The 16,563-nt window shown below is 37.6% G+C and overlaps 1 protein-coding gene across 4 annotated transcripts in view; it reads left to right on the top strand.

Moving 5' to 3' along the window:
• The window catches only part of ANKS6 (ankyrin repeat and sterile alpha motif domain containing 6), a 41,056-nt gene that overhangs the window by 9,210 nt on the left and 15,283 nt on the right, over positions 1-16,563 (top strand). For all 4 annotated transcript variants that reach the window (XR_010439191.1, XR_010439192.1, XM_064705657.1 and 1 more), the window contains exons 5-11: positions 3,012-3,118; positions 4,556-4,704; positions 10,381-10,591; positions 11,056-11,105; positions 12,122-12,325; positions 14,117-14,282; positions 14,927-15,096. Coding sequence is in view for 2 of the 4 variants with exons in the window: in XM_064705657.1 (XP_064561727.1) it covers positions 3,012-3,118; positions 4,556-4,704; positions 10,381-10,591; positions 11,056-11,105; positions 12,122-12,325; positions 14,117-14,282; positions 14,927-15,096 (1,057 nt within the window). In the remaining 2 variants the exon portion in view is untranslated. The remainder of the gene's footprint in view (positions 1-3,011; positions 3,119-4,555; positions 4,705-10,380; positions 10,592-11,055; positions 11,106-12,121; positions 12,326-14,116; positions 14,283-14,926; positions 15,097-16,563) is intronic.

The following is a 16,563-nucleotide window of genomic DNA, read 5'->3' as shown; positions in this document are numbered from 1 at the left end:
GGGAATGGCCAGAAGTGTCAAGGCGAGGTTTAGGTTGGATATTAGAAAAGTTCTTCGCTTAGAGAGTGGAAGGCGCTCCCCAGGGAAGTAGTCACAGCACCAGGCCTGACAGAGGTCAAGGAGTGTTGGATCAAAGCACTCAGAGACATGGTGTGACTCTCGGGGATAGTGCTGTGCAGGGATTCTGCAGTCTTGAATTCAACTGCCCTTGTGGGTCCCTTCTAACTCAGGTTATTCTGTGATTCTGTGATGTTTGGATTTTAGAATGAGTAAAGCATTTGGGAACCTGAAGCAAGCGTAGTAGGTACTGGGAACATGGTGCTCCAGGCAGTCCCCAGGAGCCTTGGTGTGTACGTCAGCTTCCATCCTTTGATGTTTTTCAGTATTATGAAAGATTCTATCACCCTTCCTGCCAGGGTTTTAAGTCTACATGAAGTTATGAAACTTCAAGGCAATCAGCTTTCCATGTACCACATTTTCCAGTCGTAAAACCATTTCTGTGTTCTCTTGTTCTGTCTTTAGTTTTCATCGAGTTTTTGGAAATGCAGCCAAAATAATTTCATTTTCTGTAAAGCTCCTTCGTAAATCTAAGTAGCTGCTTAGGACTCAGACCTCAGAAATTGCCCTGGCTGGTACTTCACATGTGATATCTATCATATACTTAACACTGTTTGAATACAGGATGTTCAGTTCTGGAAGGTGAACTTTTCTTTGTTGTAGATAAGGCCTGCAGCAAGGTGAAGGTTCTCTTAAGCGGTAGTGCATTAATTGTATAAAGGCAGGTATTCTGCAGCAGATTTTTTTTTTTAGTCAGCAGATCTACTTGGACTATATAAATGCAACAAAAAGGAAAAATAGGAGGTCAAGTTGTCATTGCCTTGTGAAACTTTTCTGAAGTAGTTCTTGGGACCTTTATTGATAGTAGTGACAGAAGTGCACTAAGATCAGATTTTCTGGTGCAGCTGTTTCACTTAGCATCAGTCACATAGTACGCAGCTGGAATAGGAGCAGCCAGCACAAAGTGATGGGCAGGGCTGCTAGCTTGTCCCCTTGGTGGTACTCAGGTACTTGTTCGTGGAAGCACATACAAGAGTTAGTCCTGCATCTGTTCAGATACTGGTGGTTCAGTTTACTGGAGGACGGGATTATGAAAAGTCTTTTCCCTAATATATCAGTCAACTTTGTAAGTTTGAAACTTTGTAAGTTAATTTTGTTAATATGCTTAACATTTGAGGTAGTGGAATTTAAGGAGTGTTTGATATTGTTCATGCTTAAGTAGAGCTGTCTAAAGGACACTGGCTCAGTGGAAAGATCAGAAGGACATCCCAGTCCTGGAAATAAGGGTGTGACTTCTTGGGAACTTAGAGCTATCCATGAAGGATAAAAGATGTCTCTAGTCACCCAAGATAATCTTAGCATCACAGCCAGCTATGAAACCCTCTCAGTGTTGTATGTTGTCATAGGTAAATAACGACGGCAGGACTGACTCCAGGGACATCTGGATCAATAGAAGAGCAGCATGAAGGCTGCAGAAGTACAGTTGCTGTGCTAAGTTTTACTATGATGAGTAATCATAGTACAAGTGGAGGTAGTGCACTTGAAATATACAAGAACCTTGTGTGTAAAGCCACCTCACGTGCATAATACTTATCCTTGTAATTCTATACTTTGTATCTGAACCTTTTTCTTAGCATGGAGAGTAGCAAATTTTCATAACATCTGGAAATCTTTGAGCTCCACAGAGCCTCAGCTAACTCTTTCTCAGGACCACCAGTAGTAGAGTGAAGGGCTTGAAGGAGGGAGCAGGCAAGGTCTCTCTGAGCTAGAGGCACTAAGAAGTGGTGTCTCTCTGTGCTCACAAGGTGCAGGACAGGACAGCAGGATGGAGGGATGATAGTTCTAAAGAAGAGTAGGAAAGTAATAGGAAATACTCAGAGGAGCTGTGGTGAGTATAAGCAGAATTTTTGTTACAAGAGAAGAGTGAGTAACAGTCATCCTCCATTTCAGGTTGATTTTGTGTGGAGTGAGTTCAGGGGTGGAAATGTAATCTGAGTAAGAAATGATGCTCTGAAGTGGAGATGTTGAGATCCATTTTTCAGCTTCATTATTAGAATTTGCAGTTACCTGTTGGTGCTTGAGAATGTTTTTTCTCTGTGTTGCTGATGCATGTCAGTTTGATTTTATACAAGGTCAGTCACTGTTAAAGAGTTTTAATATTAAATATATTTTTTCTAGCTTTGTTTTCTGTTCAGTTATTTCATAGGCTGAATTGAAGTATTGTTTTTAACTCACAAGGCTAGTCCTGCTTATTTACTCAGGTGTATCAGAGGGGAGAGGGGCTAACTGGAGCAGGATGGTGAGTGTCTTTTATGCAGCTAGCTTTGAGGAGCTTTTGTTGGAGGTGTTTGTGTTGGTTGGCATTTAATGCTGATTGTTTTTGCATTTTAAACACCTCAGGGAAGTGATAATGTGCCCTCTCAATTATAAAATTTATGGCTGTAATTAGGTGAAGTACTGTTTGAAGTTTATAAGTTATCTTCAGTCAATTTGGCTTTTCTGTATGCAATTTCTTAATGTGCAAGCTGTGAAAATGAGGTTGCATTGAAGATTTAGTGATGGCATGTGATGACTACTGAAATGTCCTTTGTCATTCCATCTGCTTTTCTGCCCTAAGCATTAATGGCTTTCATTGGAAAGGTGTTTAGCAACATATTGCAGTCACTTCCAAAGGATCAGCTTAGGAAGCTGATACTCAAATGGTGCTTTTAAGGCTAACTTTCTGCATGTTGATTAATGTAAATCATACTGAGTAAATGTGACTGATAAAGGACTTGTGGGAGCTTTTGAAGAGCTTGTGAACAAATTTTACACTAAGTTATTTGTAGAATGTGTAAAACTGATCTCTGATTCAGGAATAAGGTTATAAAAGGTTGCAAATGGAGTACTGGGAGCTTCTTTCTTCATTTACTTGTTCTTTAATGTGATCAATGCCTTTTTTTCTTTCCTTAAAGAAACAAAAATGTTGTAAAGTATCTGTTAAATCAAGGAGCTGATGTTAACCTTCGTGCGAAAAATGGATACACAGCTTTTGACCTGATAATGCTGCTGAATGATCCAGGTATGCTATTTCAAAATGCTGTGGAGAAATGCACAATATAAACAAATATACATTCCTTCCAATCTAGAAAATACATTGCAGTTGCTAGGAAGTATCCTCTCATGTCTAGGCCAGACTGGACCAAGAAAGGACACTGTCGGAAAGTGGTGGGGTTTGAGTTAATTGATTAGATGAGTGTATACATTTATGGGATAACAGATTTTGTGCATTCCTCTTGCTTTTGGTTCTGAAGATGCTTGAAAACTGTGCTGTTTGTGTTGCCAGAGCCAGCTGTGTGGCATTTGATTGTGGGGGCACTGGTATTCTGTAGTGCCATTAGCACAGAGCTATGAGCTGGAGCTAGAAATCGCCCCTTGATAAAGAGCAGCAAAGGGCCAGGACAGAGAGAGCACAGTGGGAACAGAACTAGGGATCTCCTGACTGAACCTCCAGCTAGTTCTGTAAAGGCTGAGAATAAATCACACCTCGGGGTTCAGGTTATTTGTGTGGGAGTGCTGTAGGACAAGACAGCATGCTTTGGGGAGGCTTGAATGAAACACATTTAGTTTTTGTTGCAGTTTGTTTTACGTACATAATTTGTTATTGTTAATCTTCCTTGGTACCTGAATTGATTTATCTGAAGCCAAAACCCATTACTGCTAATGAAGTCTCAGAATTTACTCCTTATGGTGGTCATGGTTACTAGCAGATTGTTTTCTATGTCAAAGGTAGATCACTAATAGTACAACATTTTAGACAATAAATACAGAGAATTATTTTAGACCTAACTTCTACGACAGAATAGTTTGTCTCGCTACTTCTTTCTCTCTTGTTCAGTTCTCTTTGCCTTTCTGAAAATCCTACCTGACTCCTGTACAAAATGCAGATTTACAGAATTTTTTTTTTTTGCTTTCCTGTCTCCTGTCATGCTTGTTCTTTTTTCATCCTCTTACTTTTTTCTTACCTCTTTTTTGTCCATCTTTTTTCTTACCATTTCTTTTCAGTCCCTTCATTGTCCAGGCTGAACATCTTCTTTCTCTTTGGGATTTACTTTCGAACTTCTTTTCTGCAACCTACGCTTGAAGAAAGAATATTCATTTTTCTCTACTCTCTTCTGTGCCAGGTGAGAAAAGGGAACATCTCAATATTGTTCTTAACTTGTACAAAGTGTGAGAGAGGGCAGTTCACTTGGTCACACGTGACTGATTCCAGCTGAGTAGCGTGCGTATTTATATTCATAAATACATTTAGAGAGATGGTAAGACTGCAGCCCAAATTTTGGGGAGAAGACATGGGAAAATAGGTCAAGAAAGAAAGGTTTGGGGGTTCATCTGCTTTGTGTTTGAGAGGTAGATCAGTTGCTACTTATACGTGATTTACAGGGAAAATGTCAGTACATTGGTTGTAATTCGGGAAAGCAAAAGAGGCCAAACATTATCTTAATTTGCTTCCTTTTAGATACAGAGCTTGTAAGGTTACTGGCATCAGCATGCATGCAAGTAGATAAAGACAAGAATAAAGTGAACAACAGGTCATCTCTGCCTCGTTCCAGAAGTAGGCAATCCTTAAATGTCCCGATCTTGCCAGATGACAAAGGAGGCCTAAAGGTAAATATATTCATTCTTGATAAAAACCTCATTAATTCCTGTAATGTATAAGCAGAAAAAACAATTGCTAAGTCTTTTGGATCTAATATGTAACTGGGTTTTTTGGGGAGTTGTGTGTGTTTCTGAATTCCTCGTTGACAGTATGTTCTGATTTTGTGGAGTGTAGCAGGTATTCAACTTCCTTTTCATCAGGTAGCAAGGCATTGAAGCATGTGCATTGAAGCATTTCAGTGCCTAGAAATAGATCTCATGATTAAGTGGAAGGTACCATGTTAATAAGTTTGGAACTCAATTTCCATTATGATCTTGCTTTTAAATCTGGACAGAGGGTAGACTCCTTCCTAGCCATAAATGATAACAGGCTATTGACATTGAAAATTAAAAAAATCATAGCAGAGATTTTAATTTGAAGAGTTGTGGAGGAGTGTGTACTTCAGTCTTACATGTCATCTGGCTTGCTGTATCCTTAACTCAGAACTGATGGTGGCCCAATAGGAAACAACATAGAGTTAGAATAAGTGTATGCCAACTAAACAAAGATACTCCAACTTTCATTGACTGAAAAAGAGAACGAAGAAGAGTTAGTTTTGTTGTTGCTGCCATTGTTGTTGCCTGTTTCCAGGCATCAGTTTATTTAGTGAATAATCTTTAATTATGGTGCATGTGTCGTGTACCTCAGAATTTTCTGGAGTCCATGATGTCATCCTTGAAGTATAAGTATTACCAGGATCTTGAAAAAAGTAATGTTAATTTCCAGGCTATTTTTGACATGAATTTTAAAGACCATTTAAAGTTCTGCTTCAGCTCAAATCTGTTTTGCAGTTTTAACTATAAAAGAACATGTGATTGTTTTCATATGATTATGCTATCATTCAGTATGATACAACTTCATTGTCAATTTAGACAGAGCTATTTTACATAGATGGGAGACTTGTCAGAATTGTTTTTGGCTGTATGGAATACAGATCAGCAGTGGATTGGATTGCAACCCTTGCAGTTATGACACAAAGGCTTTAATTAGGGTCATAAAAGATTGTGAGGTGAAAAAAAAACTAGTTGCCATTGATAAGGATACAGGCACAATTATTGACAAGAATTTAATATTCTGGAATATTTAAGTATTTGGCCTCAAAGCTACAGAGTATTACAGTGCTTACTAGTTATTATCAAACTCTTTTTCAGCAGAAATTGTATTCTGTATAGTTCTATTAAAAATACAACCTGTAAGCCTATGTAATCCATTCTTCCATCACTTCTTAATGCTTTGCTAATCAGCCTGTCTGACCATGAGTATCTTACATATCTTACTCTTCTTACAAATACTCCAAAAGGATAAAAATGATATTTTCAGATTTTCTGCTGGAAGGCAATGTCATAATAGGCATGACTCTTTGGGACAGTATGGCTATGGTGAGGGGACCTCTCCTGGGATTTGTAGCAACTGTGTTTCTGTGTGAACAGCTGCTCTGTGGTGAGCTGGAACTGTGAACAAAAGAAGCTTATGGCAACTCTACACCATTGTTTTGTTTAGATCAGTGCAAATGACTGAGTGTGGGGTCTGCAGGATCATGGAAATGTGAGAGTGAGAGGGAATTCATGAGGCTCACTTGCCTTAGCATCAGGAGACAGAACAAATATACCAAGAACATCCTTGATCGATATTCAGTTCACTCTTCTTTCACTGTAGTGAAGATTCCCATATCCCATGGTTTCTCCATTAGCACCCAGTTCCACTGCTTGATGCTTTTTTGGGTTAGAATTTTTTTCACCCTGAAATTTTTCCTTTTGTTGCCCATTAAATTGATTGAATCTTGTTCAGTGGTCACCTTCATTTTTGTAAGAACTGTATAAATACTTGAAGAACTATAATATTTAATATTTTTTTCTAGTCTAAACAAAATTGATTAATGCAAATTTCCTTGTTTGTATGTTTTGATTCCTAAACTTTTGACTATTTCTAGTATGTATGTTATCTGTCAAGATGAGGATTCTAAAATGAGTGGTGAGATTCTGACCAGGGTCACAGTATCATTTAGTGGCATACAAAAACTCTGTCACAGATGTGTTTCCTGTTACCAGTGAAATTCACTTTTTTTTTGCAGCAGTAACACTGTGCATCTATACTGAGTTTCTGCTATGTTGTGATTGATTTTTTTCTTTAGTACACCTGCTTATTTCCTTGCTTTTTTTTCCTACATTAGTACACTTGATTTCTTCTTGCATGCCAGCTTGAACCTCCACTGAAAAATGTCAGTTTGGCAGTGTTTAGAGTGTTAAAGGTGATTACAAAACTGTCTAGATGGATGTCTTCCTTAGACTACAGAAAAATACGTTGTGTTTCATCGTTGCAGTTGTTAGTGAACATTCCCAAACCTATTGCACAAAGTATGTTCTCCCAGTTTGAGATCAAATAATTTGCAATTTGTCTCATTTTTTGGCTGTGGTCTTTTCCCTTTATTAATTTTACTTGAACCATATTTTTCTTAATTGTTTGATGAATGCTACATGAAATAGCAATAAAAGCTTTAATAAAGTCAAGCTGCGTTCCAACTTTTCCTCCCTTCTGCTCACTTGACTAGTTATTCTGTCAAAAAGAGATTTATTTGGTAGAGTTTATTTTCAACAAACCTATGCTGGCTGTGTCTTATGAGCTGTGATGATATAAGAAGTTTTTTCAGTTATGCCTTTTCATGGTAAGCATTTTGATCAGTAAATTTTCAGATTTTCCCTTTTCAGTGATTGTATATTTGCCTTTTGCCTGATTTCTGTAACTTCTTCCATACTTTTTAGTGAAGATAATATTTATTCAGAGGTCATGTTGCCTATAATTAACCTGGGGTAATTTTAATCAATATTGTCTGGTTCTAATTTGTCTGGTTCTCATTTAAATACTCTTACTCTGTTAAGCAAATGCTGATGTATTCCTGCCTTCCTCCTGTTAATGGTACTCATACTAAAATACCTGATTACAGCAAGGCTGCTTATGAAGTTTAAAAATATAAATGCTTTTCAGTTTCACCTCTTCTTTGAGCACTTTTGTCATTAACTAGTAGACTTTTTGTGATGTTTCTTTTATTTTTAGTTTGTGCACTGTATTGGCCCCTATTCCTTTACCTGCTGATAACATAGTGGATATTCATGATCTCATTCTTCACCTCTATCACACAAGAACTGTTAACTGATTTGTTTCTTACCATTTCATGGCCTCTGTGTGAATCAACACGGGTGGGTAACCAAGGCAACCACCAAGCCATAGCTGAAATGCAAGGAGATTTATTTTGTTACCTCAACCACAAGGCTGGGTGCCAGAGACGCACAGGAACCCAGGCTCCATCCAATAGGTTTAGTTCATCCTCTAAGTAAGGGCTTCGGGTGTGGCTGTGAGAGTGTGTTACCTGTGCACAGAAATTCTACTTCTCCAGTCAGGCAGAGGATGAACAACACCAGGCATAATGAATGGAGTTTTCCACACCTACATTTTTCACATTCCCAGCTGAAAGGTCACTTTGAGCAGGAACCCTTGCCTCCTCTTATTTGATTTTAACCCTTTCCTCCCAAAAGCCTCAAAACCAAAGTTGTCCCTTTTCCATATGCAAAAATTTTATTTCCTTTTTTTTTCTTCTTGCCTGTTCTTCTTCAGCAAATTACACTCTCAATGTCAGTCTTAGAGCAGTGTGAATTACTACATTCAGTTTCTCTTCTAGATTAAAATTATTTGAGGGCAGAGATTTCCAGTTCTCCCCCTTAATCTTTTATTCCTAGCATTTTTACAAATGTCTAAGGTATTTCCAAAATGGAAAAGCCATTTTTCTAGTTCTTTGATACTGTTGCCTTCTCCCACTGCTGCTAGATTTCAGCCTTTTTATAGACACTATTTTTAACCAGGAATGAATTTTTGTTACTTGAATGCGTCAGTGTATTTAAAGCCCTTTATTACAGCTTCTGTACATGTGTGATGCGGTAGGGGTATATGGAGAGACTGCAAACTCCTACAATAGCAAACTAAAAACTCCAGAGATCAGACCATCATACTGTGAACACCAGAAGACAAGGTGAACCTCTCCAGTGCCATGACTTTCTTGCCAGAGAGCAGTGGTCTTTGTCTGGTAACACAGTGACTGTATTTACTCAATTTTGGGGTAGTTTGTGGTGTGAGTGTATGTTCAGGGAGCAGAAGCACTGTGGGTAGGATTAACAGAGATGATGGGCAGTTAGAAGTGATCTTTCTTACAGAAAGCAAGGTAGCTTCAGTGACCAAAACCAAGAAGTGCAAGCACTCTCTTTTGTAAACTCATTGTAGTCTATGTTAAAACTAGATGAACTTCCAATTCCTTTTGGAAGGTGAATAAATGCTGAACTGTGGGTTTTATTGCCTTCTCAGAGCTATTTGTCTCTCTTGCCTTTTTTCATCAGATCTTTGTTGCTGAAAGTAATGGAAATCTTTATTAGTTGTGACACCAAAGAGATACAGAGGTCTGAGAACTCTATACATTACTAATGCTCTGTGCAGATCTAAAATGTTCTTAATGGTCTTCTGCTACAAGGATTAATATGTAGAGGATAAGTATAAAAAAGTTGCAAAGATATGTATGAGTGAGTAGTTGAAAAATATTAAATGCCAAGAAGAGAGAAGAATATGTATTGTTAGAAAGGGTTGTTACCTGGATTTGCTATCACTTAAAGCTACCCTGATGAAGTGTTGTTACTTTAACATTAGTTTTTAAAAACAGTGTTCCAGAAAGAGAAGGAGAAACTTAATAAAGAAATAATCAGAAGGTACTTACAATCTGATTTACCTAAAAGCTACATATTTTTTGGTGCAAATGGCTTAGGTTTTGTATAGTCTAGAGAAATATCTGACTGATGATATTTCTGTAGACTATACAAAAGAAGCAACTTGCACTGTCTGCCTGTAAAAATGTGCAGGTCTGTGAATATTTGAATAAATTTTATGTTGAGCAAAGTCTTTTTGCAGAACAGTTTCCACATATGTGATATGTGTATGGATGGAGGTTACAGGTACATAGTCCTAAGGTCCTATAGGTACATAGTCCTATGTTGTTTTCACAGCTGTTGTTTCCTTACCTTGCTCCTTTTCAGTTTATAGTCTTCCCAGTCTGGTTAAATTATCTATATAGAAACACTGTATGGACGTGGACCTTTAGTTTGACAGAAATATTATGAGAACTCTTACAGTTTGCCACTGGTTTTGAAAATCTTGGCAAGAAGCTTTGATACAGATTACATGAGCTCAAATGCACACCTATAAAAAACATAAAATAGAGATGCCACTCATTGATTCCAGAGAGAGTAAAAATCTATGGTGAAATTGGAAGTTAATGGGAAAATTAAATATTTTCTATGTAGCTGCAAAAATTCCCTATTCAAATTGCCCTAATACTTCTATCTACTTTGGCCTTCCAGGTGCTGTGGAAAAACTTTTAAAAATATTTTCCAGGTGAAAAATAAGGGAAGAGATAATTATTACACATGCAAATTACACTGAAGGATTCTGTTGGTAACTGCAAACCACTTTAGCATTGCTTTTTACCTTTTTTCAAAAACTCCTTGGTGAAATTATCACTTCTCCAATGATTGCTTAATTATGCATCTCTTTTCCTCTTTTATTTTTCCTTTTAGTTGTAATTAAATTGTTGTGTCTTCTTTTCAATCTAGTCCTGGTGGAGCAGGATGTCCAATCGATTCCGCAAGCTGAAGTTGACTCAGACATTGCGCCATGGATTTCCTTCTAATCAGTTTGTGCCTTTCCCGGATGAGACTGAACCATCATTAAATTCCACTATAAAAGTAGCTTCACAGAGTGATACAGACATCTCTGGAAACCTTGATGCTGCTCCAGCTTGGAACACAAATAACAAAGCTAGTGGTAAAGGCAGAGTTATCTTGTGGGAAATGAGTTCTTGTGCGTTGGTTGGGATGGTATTATTTTTGATTTATTGGTTTAGTTCTGCTTTAGCTTAAAATAAGTGAAAAAACATAACGTATTTGTAATCTGTAGAGAGATGTTTGTACTCGTTGATCGTGCTGAGTGCAGTAGCATTTAAGCAGGAAAATACTAATAGAAATATGTTACTGTTTTTTTAGTAAACGCCATTAAATTAAGACCAGTCACTGAAAAGTGTTAATATCTTCCATAAAAATTCCCCACTGTCTGAATGCAAAGTAAGACTTGGTTTAACTGTAGCTGAGGTGCATGGGAGTGTCACTGGAAATCCTCATACTGTGTGCATACTGAGGGTAAAGCTGTTGATTGTTTAAAAACAATGAGCTAGGCTTAGAAACAGAAGTAGAAACATGTAAAAAACAAAACATAATTTATATATTTTTCAGGTGCAAACACTGTGAAAGGAGAAAAGGACGATGAATTATTGAAAACTATGGTATGTTGCAGTGTTTTTGGTGTTTCAGCCTAATTCAGAGGGTCATGTAGCTCCCATAATTTTTGCACTTTTTTGCCTCCTGTCCAAGTCACTTCTAGAAAAAGAGCTTGTTTGTAGTCATTAGACATGAACTGATAGGCTTTGATATACCAGTAGTTCTTAGAGTAGAAAGTACTAAAAGTAGTGTGATATGGAAGCTGTACTGACCTCTTTCAAGAGTTATCCATACCTTTGTTTGATCAGCAATGAAATAGTAAAATAAATGGAGCAGCTGCTTAGTTGCTGACTACTATTATGAAGTGAGGAAAACAGGGATGGAACATGGTACTATGGAGATGTGAAATCACTAGTAGAGACAACCATGAAATATTTCGTTTGGGAGGTGCATTTGTGTTATTCTGTTTCTTCTTTTGTTATGCTATAGCTTTATATTCCCCTGCAGCTTTCTCCCTGGCGATGTCATTAAATTTGGCTGGTTGTTATCTTTATGTTCTTTCAAAAGAAAGCTTGAGTTTTTTTGTAAGAACTTTTGATATGGCTGACTGACAGAACTCCAGGGAGCAAAATCAGCTGAGGTGTTTTTGTCTCTTTCTGCAGGACACATACAACAGGAACACGCAGTTGCTCACTGTTTCCAGTCATCCTGTCTGGGAATACAGAGAGGACTGCATTTTTATTTCTTTGGAAATTCATTGTTATTCTTGTGAAAGTCAACTTGAGCAATATTTAGCCCAGTAATGGAAGAGACAGTTTTCTGCCGCTTAATGAGCTGTATTCATTGCATCAAATGAATAAGCATAATATTGAGGGGTACCACAATGTTCATTGGTTTCTCTGTTGTTATTATGTCTTGTGCTTCTCCTCAAATAGTACTTTTGTGTCTCATTTCTGTTCTTTTTAAATGTGTTTTCATCTTTTTGCTTAACTTAGTATTTTGAAACCACATCACCAGGTCCCAGTAAACTTTCTTAAGAAGTGACTCTTCCCCCACCCTTTTCTTTGTTCTCCTTTCTCAGCTGAGGAGCAGTGCTCCATTTACCAGGCTGCCCAGTGATAAGCTGAAAGCAGTGATCCCACCTTTCTTACCACCCTCAAGCTTTGAGCTTTGGAATTCTGACCGAACCCGACTCAGCAAGGACGGCAAAGCTGAACAGATGAGAACTGCCTGGCCACAGAGAGTAGTCAAGCACGATTTTAACAGCAGTGGAAACTCTGATATAGTAAGCAAACTAAATGTGTATGAAAATACTGTGCTATGCCCTGGCCCTGTTGACTGGTGAGCCATTCTGTTTCTGATTAGAAATTTCTTTTAACCCACTGTTTCAGCAATGACTTGTCCATTTAAGCAGTGCTGCTTAGGAAGAATGCACATGTGTATGTAAGGAGCATAAGGAAACAAAGGTTCTGTATAAAGTGAAACAACATTTTTTTAAATTTGGGTTGGTTTTGGGGGTTATTGATTTTGTTTGGTTTTTTGTTTGGTTTGGTTTGTTTGGGGTTTTTGGGGTTTTTTTGCTGTTAACCAGAACCACCAACAGTGTGGTAGAAACTGCTCTGATTTGAAAAAAAGACCAGGGACAGTAGAAAAGAATGAAAATTGCTCAATTTTTAGTAACTGAGCAGGAAGGAAGAAATATCAGTAAGACCAATATACAGACATAATATGCTGAAAATTAGAATAGATAAAATTGTAGCAAGTAGTCATCAAGTGGACTTGAAGGCACACAGCTTTAAATTGGAAGTACGGTAAAACTGGAAAAAGTCTTGATTGTTTCTGTTTTTTATAGAAGGAGCTTTCCTGATTCTAAATGTTTTCAGTCAAAATGCAAACCAAGAGAAAAATAGGTGGTTTGAGATAGGAAATCTTGAGATAGGAAATTAAAAAACCTTGACAGCCTTCTCTTTCATAGTTGGAGAAAAAGGAGAAGTGCTTCCTCCCCTAATTGTAGACTGTAATAACTAGATGTAGAGAAGACCAGTCCAGAACTGGACTAGTGTTTCAATGTCAGTTCTAGACATGGAACAATGAAGACATTTAGGAGGAATTTTTTTCCTCTTTCTTTTTTTATAGCTAGCCTAATACCAGTAGAGGTGATTTAGGTGGAATAAGGCAGAATAAGGAAAGTGACATAACAGGAAGGTATGTGTTTATCATCCCAAAAAAGATGATTGTAGTAACATAGCTGGATAATTGGCATGTGTATAAAGTGAGGAACAGGGAGAGTAGGAGAGGACTACCCATCAGTCCTTCTGTGAGGAATGAAGGGTCTTGCTGAAGGTGTAGGAAGGAGGGAAACAGTAAGTCAGAGAAGGAAGAAGTGATTTGAGCAACAGAATAAGAAACATTAAAAAGCTGAGCTGCAAAAGGTCATATTGCAAGTGACTGGCAGTGGCCAATGGTGTAAAAGCAAAAGAAATTAAGGAGAATGTGGTTGAGGATTTGGGTAGTGTATAGCTGGATCAGTAGTGCCTCACTTAATGCAACTCAATAAAGTGGTGCAGCTGGCTGTTTAGATTGCAGGGAAATTGCATATAGAAATGCAACTGGTGGAGAGAAAATTTGTATCACTTCTTGCAGCTTAGTTTGTAAGAAACAAATATATGATGGATGGGAAGGTGGTAGCTGTTTTGTAAGATGGGAGAGACAAAGCCAGGATTCTGCAGGAAAGAAATTTCACATGTGATATTTTTTCTTCCCTACTGCTCATAATACTGTGTATATCATATCTCAGGTGCATCATATGTGCTCATTTTTGTTGGTCAAAGATTAAGAAGAATTAATGGCTTAATGTGTTGTAATTTATTTCATTGAATAAATGTATTCAGTATGTATATATTTATATAGGTATATATTCAGTATATATGTATATGTAGAATAAGATTCTTTCTGATATCCCCTTTGTTCTTCAGTGCAAGTTTCAGAACTTGGGATAAAGAAAATAGCAGTTGAAGTTTGCTCTTTATTTTTCTCAATCAAGAAAGAACAAATTATTTTTCATTTTGTTTTCCAGACATCTGTTAGCAAAGGTACTAGACCAGTCAAATTGCCAACATTTGCAAGAAGGCCAGCATCTCCTTCAAATTCCAATAACTTCAACCATTCTCCCCATTCTTCTGGTGGCTCTAATAACATTGCAGGAATTAACAGGCATGGAGGAGAACTGCATAACAGATCAGGTACCATTTTTAATAAGAAAGTAATTTGTATCTGATTCAGTTAAAAGTTAGTGTTTGTGATGATGGTAGAAGATAGTAAACTTTTTCTGAGTGCTCCTACCATTGTAGAAGCAAAGCTTCTGTAAATTTAGAGGACTCGGGACTGGACTTCAAACACTTGCATAAGGGAAGGACAGCCTTACATCTGCTACAGAATTCTCAGTGGTCAGCCTATCTCATGCAGATTTTACTGCATTCACCCATGGTGGGTCAGGCTCATTGCACCATGCATGTCATAGCAGCAGGCATAGGAGCCAGCTCTTACTTTCTGTTTGAAATAAAAGCTAGTTTTCAATTAAAAGCAAAGCTGCATGCATTGTACCTAGTAGTTGTTGAAGACAATGTGGTGAAGTGGCTTATGAACACTATGTCCAAAGGTATGAAAGTCAGCTCTGTGTGTGTATAGACAGGGCTGGCTTCCCTCTTCTGCTACTGATTTCTGTTCTTTATTCTGCTGTAGAAATCTGAACCTTGCAATTGTCTTATGATTTATCCAGACAGTTTTTAAATGAAAGTGAATGTTTGAGAGTTAACAAAAGTATGGTTTCCTTTACATTTCAAAAGTATGGTTTCCTTTACTGGGTTTATTTTATTTTTTGTTCTAGGTGGCAGTGCAGATAATGTTTTGTCTCAGATTGCAGCCCAAAGAAGAAAAGCAGCAGGCTTACCTGAACAGAAGCCCAGCCACCAGCACAGTCCAGTCCAGTCAACTCCTTCATCTACTGTGTCGGATCTGCAGTGTGCTCAGGTTGTTGGCAATGGAAATGTTGTAAAGGTAATGGGAAATGTAAAATTTTGCACTCCAAATAGGTCATATCTCAGTGATGGGTGGCTGGTGCACAACACTGCACAGCCAAAAAAGAATGAACACTTGTTATGTTAGTGGAAGCTTTTCAGCTCTACAAACCTTATTTTTAAGTGCAAGTCCACAGAAGATGAAACCTAATAATAAAACATGATTTTACTTTATTATTAATTTCACTCTGTTGTAAAAAAAGTAAATGCAGTGCTTGATTTTTGGGTAGACCTGCACTATTACAGTTTCTCATTATTTATTTCTATGGATCAGATACAGTGTTTTATGTTAGTTATTCCTGGATTTTACCCTGAAGTGGTATAGTTGCTTTCTCCAGCTAGTTCCCCTTCGAAGGCATAACCTGAATGCAGAGTATGACATAATTTGTACCAGGATATGGTGAGCACAACAATATGCACATAACCAGTCTGCTCCACTGGTGTTATTTTTAAACAGTAGGTCATCACCAAAGTCAGGTTTTGTTCCTGAGGCCATACTGTCTGTGCTGACTTACCTGTCAATTCCCAGGAATAGCTTTGCTCTCATTTTTGTGCACATACTTTGAAGTTCTTAACTGCTTTGTACATTTTTGATGGTTAAGATTTTAAGTCTTCAAGATCTGCAGAGACACAAACTGGAAAGCAGCATCATAACAGAAGATGTGACATACTATTGAGAAATTGATGGGTTTATTTACATAGAGAAGCATTGCATTTCAGAGAGCAAGAGAAGGAAAACACAAAATTTGGGGTTTATGTTCTAAATGCCTGATATTCTGGAAATGTTAGAATAGTGAGCAAGAGCAAAATTTCTCCAACTTTTGCTTATGTAATCTCCAAGCAGCTCATTTTGTTTTGCTTTGTTTGTGTCTTTCAGTGAGATTCTTCAAATTTTACCTGAGGAAACAAAAATTACCAGAGTATAAAACTAATACTTTTGCAATCTCATTCTGTAATTTCTTATATGGCAACAGTACACAATATTTATATTTAATCAGTACATACAAATGATAAATGAAATTGCAAAGTTGTTCAGAAATTACATGGAAATTTCTGGAGGACAAAAATCGGAAAAAGGTGCAACTACCAATGCTGAAACAGTTTCCATGAATAGTGAACAGTCACCTTGTCTCTGATATGTCAGTCCTGATTCTGGAGGGGCTAATGGTTGCTTTTCAAAGATGAGATTGGGAGCTAAAATTTCTAACTCAGCTGGACCACCAGAGTCTGAGGATTTATACCAATTCTTTGGCCTATGGTAATCTTTCCTCCCTTTCTATCCTGTGTAACTGCTCCCTGAGTTATAAATGATCCATCTCTTTCTCCTGTAGACAAAACCCCTTTATCATCCTCTTCCCTCATTAAAGTCTTGTCTGCAGAGCAGTTACCAAATGCTTTTTCTTTCTGAGGTGGTCTGGCCAGTATGTTTTAATTAAACTCTCAGCAT

Source organism: Zonotrichia leucophrys, chromosome 2 (assembly GCF_028769735.1).
Source record: "Zonotrichia leucophrys gambelii isolate GWCS_2022_RI chromosome 2, RI_Zleu_2.0, whole genome shotgun sequence".
Taxonomy (NCBI): Eukaryota; Metazoa; Chordata; class Aves; order Passeriformes; family Passerellidae; genus Zonotrichia; species Zonotrichia leucophrys.
The sequence above is the reverse complement of the archived record's forward strand: the minus strand, read 5'-3'. Positions and strand labels throughout refer to the sequence as shown.